The sequence below is a fragment of the Camelina sativa genome, chromosome 13 (genome assembly GCF_000633955.1).
Source record: "Camelina sativa cultivar DH55 chromosome 13, Cs, whole genome shotgun sequence".
Lineage (NCBI taxonomy): Eukaryota > Viridiplantae > Streptophyta > Magnoliopsida > Brassicales > Brassicaceae > Camelina > Camelina sativa.
This window is the reverse complement of record NC_025697.1, coordinates 4,864,422-4,865,965: the sequence shown is the minus strand read 5'-3', so window position 1 is coordinate 4,865,965 and position 1,544 is coordinate 4,864,422. Positions and strand designations below refer to the sequence as shown.

At 38.5% G+C, this 1,544-nt stretch overlaps 1 protein-coding gene across 1 annotated transcript in view; it reads left to right on the top strand.

Annotated features, from left to right (window-relative positions):
* The window catches only part of LOC104737950, a 9,209-nt gene extending 7,671 nt beyond the window's left edge, over positions 1 to 1,538 (top strand). The window contains exons 18-22 of the mRNA XM_010458194.2: positions 7 to 83; positions 378 to 594; positions 703 to 945; positions 1,115 to 1,203; positions 1,314 to 1,538. Coding sequence (XP_010456496.1) covers positions 7 to 83; positions 378 to 594; positions 703 to 945; positions 1,115 to 1,203; positions 1,314 to 1,461 — 774 coding nt within the window. The 3' untranslated portion in view covers positions 1,462 to 1,538. The remainder of the gene's footprint in view (positions 1 to 6; positions 84 to 377; positions 595 to 702; positions 946 to 1,114; positions 1,204 to 1,313) is intronic.

Genomic DNA, 1,544 nt, shown 5'->3' with positions numbered 1-1,544 from the left:
CTCCTGATTCATACTCTTGAGGATTGTGAACCAACATCACCTCAGTGTGTCAGTGAATCAGCATGGACTGAAATCCAACCACGGTAAATGAAAATGTGAAATTGCATCCAATCTATCTTTCTTTTGTATCATAGGGTGGTCCATTCATGGTGAAAAGTAATCGCCACGATACATTTCTTTCTTCTACAATGTTGTATTGTTTTAACTTTAATATAAAAGATGAACTGAGAAATCTAGATAAACAAAATGACCACTATTCTTTCTGTTGATCACTTTAGAATTTTAAGATTTCTTTTGTGATGTCACAGTGTAGCATGTTTTCGTTGTGCACTTCGTATCTAGTTATGCGGAATTTTGATGTCTTACTTAACTTATAGGTACGGCGTGCATGCACACAAAGAAAACTCTCCAGCACATTTAAGAGAGAGTATGCTCTTCAACCAGACCAACATAAACACTGAAGATTATACAACACGAAGAAAGAACTATGGAGGGATAATCGACCTTGACAGCTTACCGAGTCTGAAAGAGAAGAGAGATATGTTTTTCCTTCTCTCTTTCTTAGTTCACAACACTAAACCAGTGGGCCACCAGGTACTTGTCAATCAAATCCTTATGGTATGGATGTAAATAAATGCTGTGACGTCCAACTTTTCTAGAATTTTAATGTCTCTTTCCTCGGTTATCTTTGTGATATTGCAGGATATGGTTGGCTTAGTTATCTCGATGTTACTTTTAGGAGATTTTAGTTTAGTCTTGCTCACACTGCTCCAGCTGTATTCGATTTCTTTGCTGGATGTACTTTTGGCTTTGTTTATATTACCTCTCGGCTTGCTTCTGCCATTCCCTGCTGGGATTAATGCCTTATTCAGCCATGGACCCAGGCGTTCTGCTGGCTTAGCACGTGTTTACGCTTTGTGGAACTTCATCTCCTTAGTCAATGTGGTAAGTTTTCATTGTTGACTTTGTGGAGAAATCCAATATGACATTAGTGGTTCATTTTACATGAGGATGAATATGTTTGTTATATCTGTGGACATTATGGGTGTTGATTCTTTAGACATGCGGACATGAGATATCTCGCTTTATCTGAGGATTTTTGGTTTTGTGACAGTTTGTTGCTTTTCTCTGCGGATATGTTCATTATAACACTGAATCATCAGCTAGCAAGAAAACTCCTTTCCAGCCATGGAATATAAACATGTGAGTTTTACTACTTATGCAAAGTAATACTTGAAAAGAGTCACTCTCTCTATATTCTTATCTTTTGGTCTATTGGGTTTCTGATGTTTGAGCGGTTTTGGGGGATGCAGGGGTGAAAGTGAATGGTGGATATTCCCAGCAGGATTGGTCGTGTGTAAGATAATGCAATCGCAGCTCATAAATCGACATGTAGCAAACCTGGAGATACAAGACCGCTCATTGTATAGTAAGGATTATGAGCTTTTTTGGCAGTCGTGACAAAGTCTCGTCAGGTAATTTTCCTCAGAACAACTAAAAACAGTCCTGCCCCAGTTTGGAGTGGGGATTTCAGTTTGTTTTTT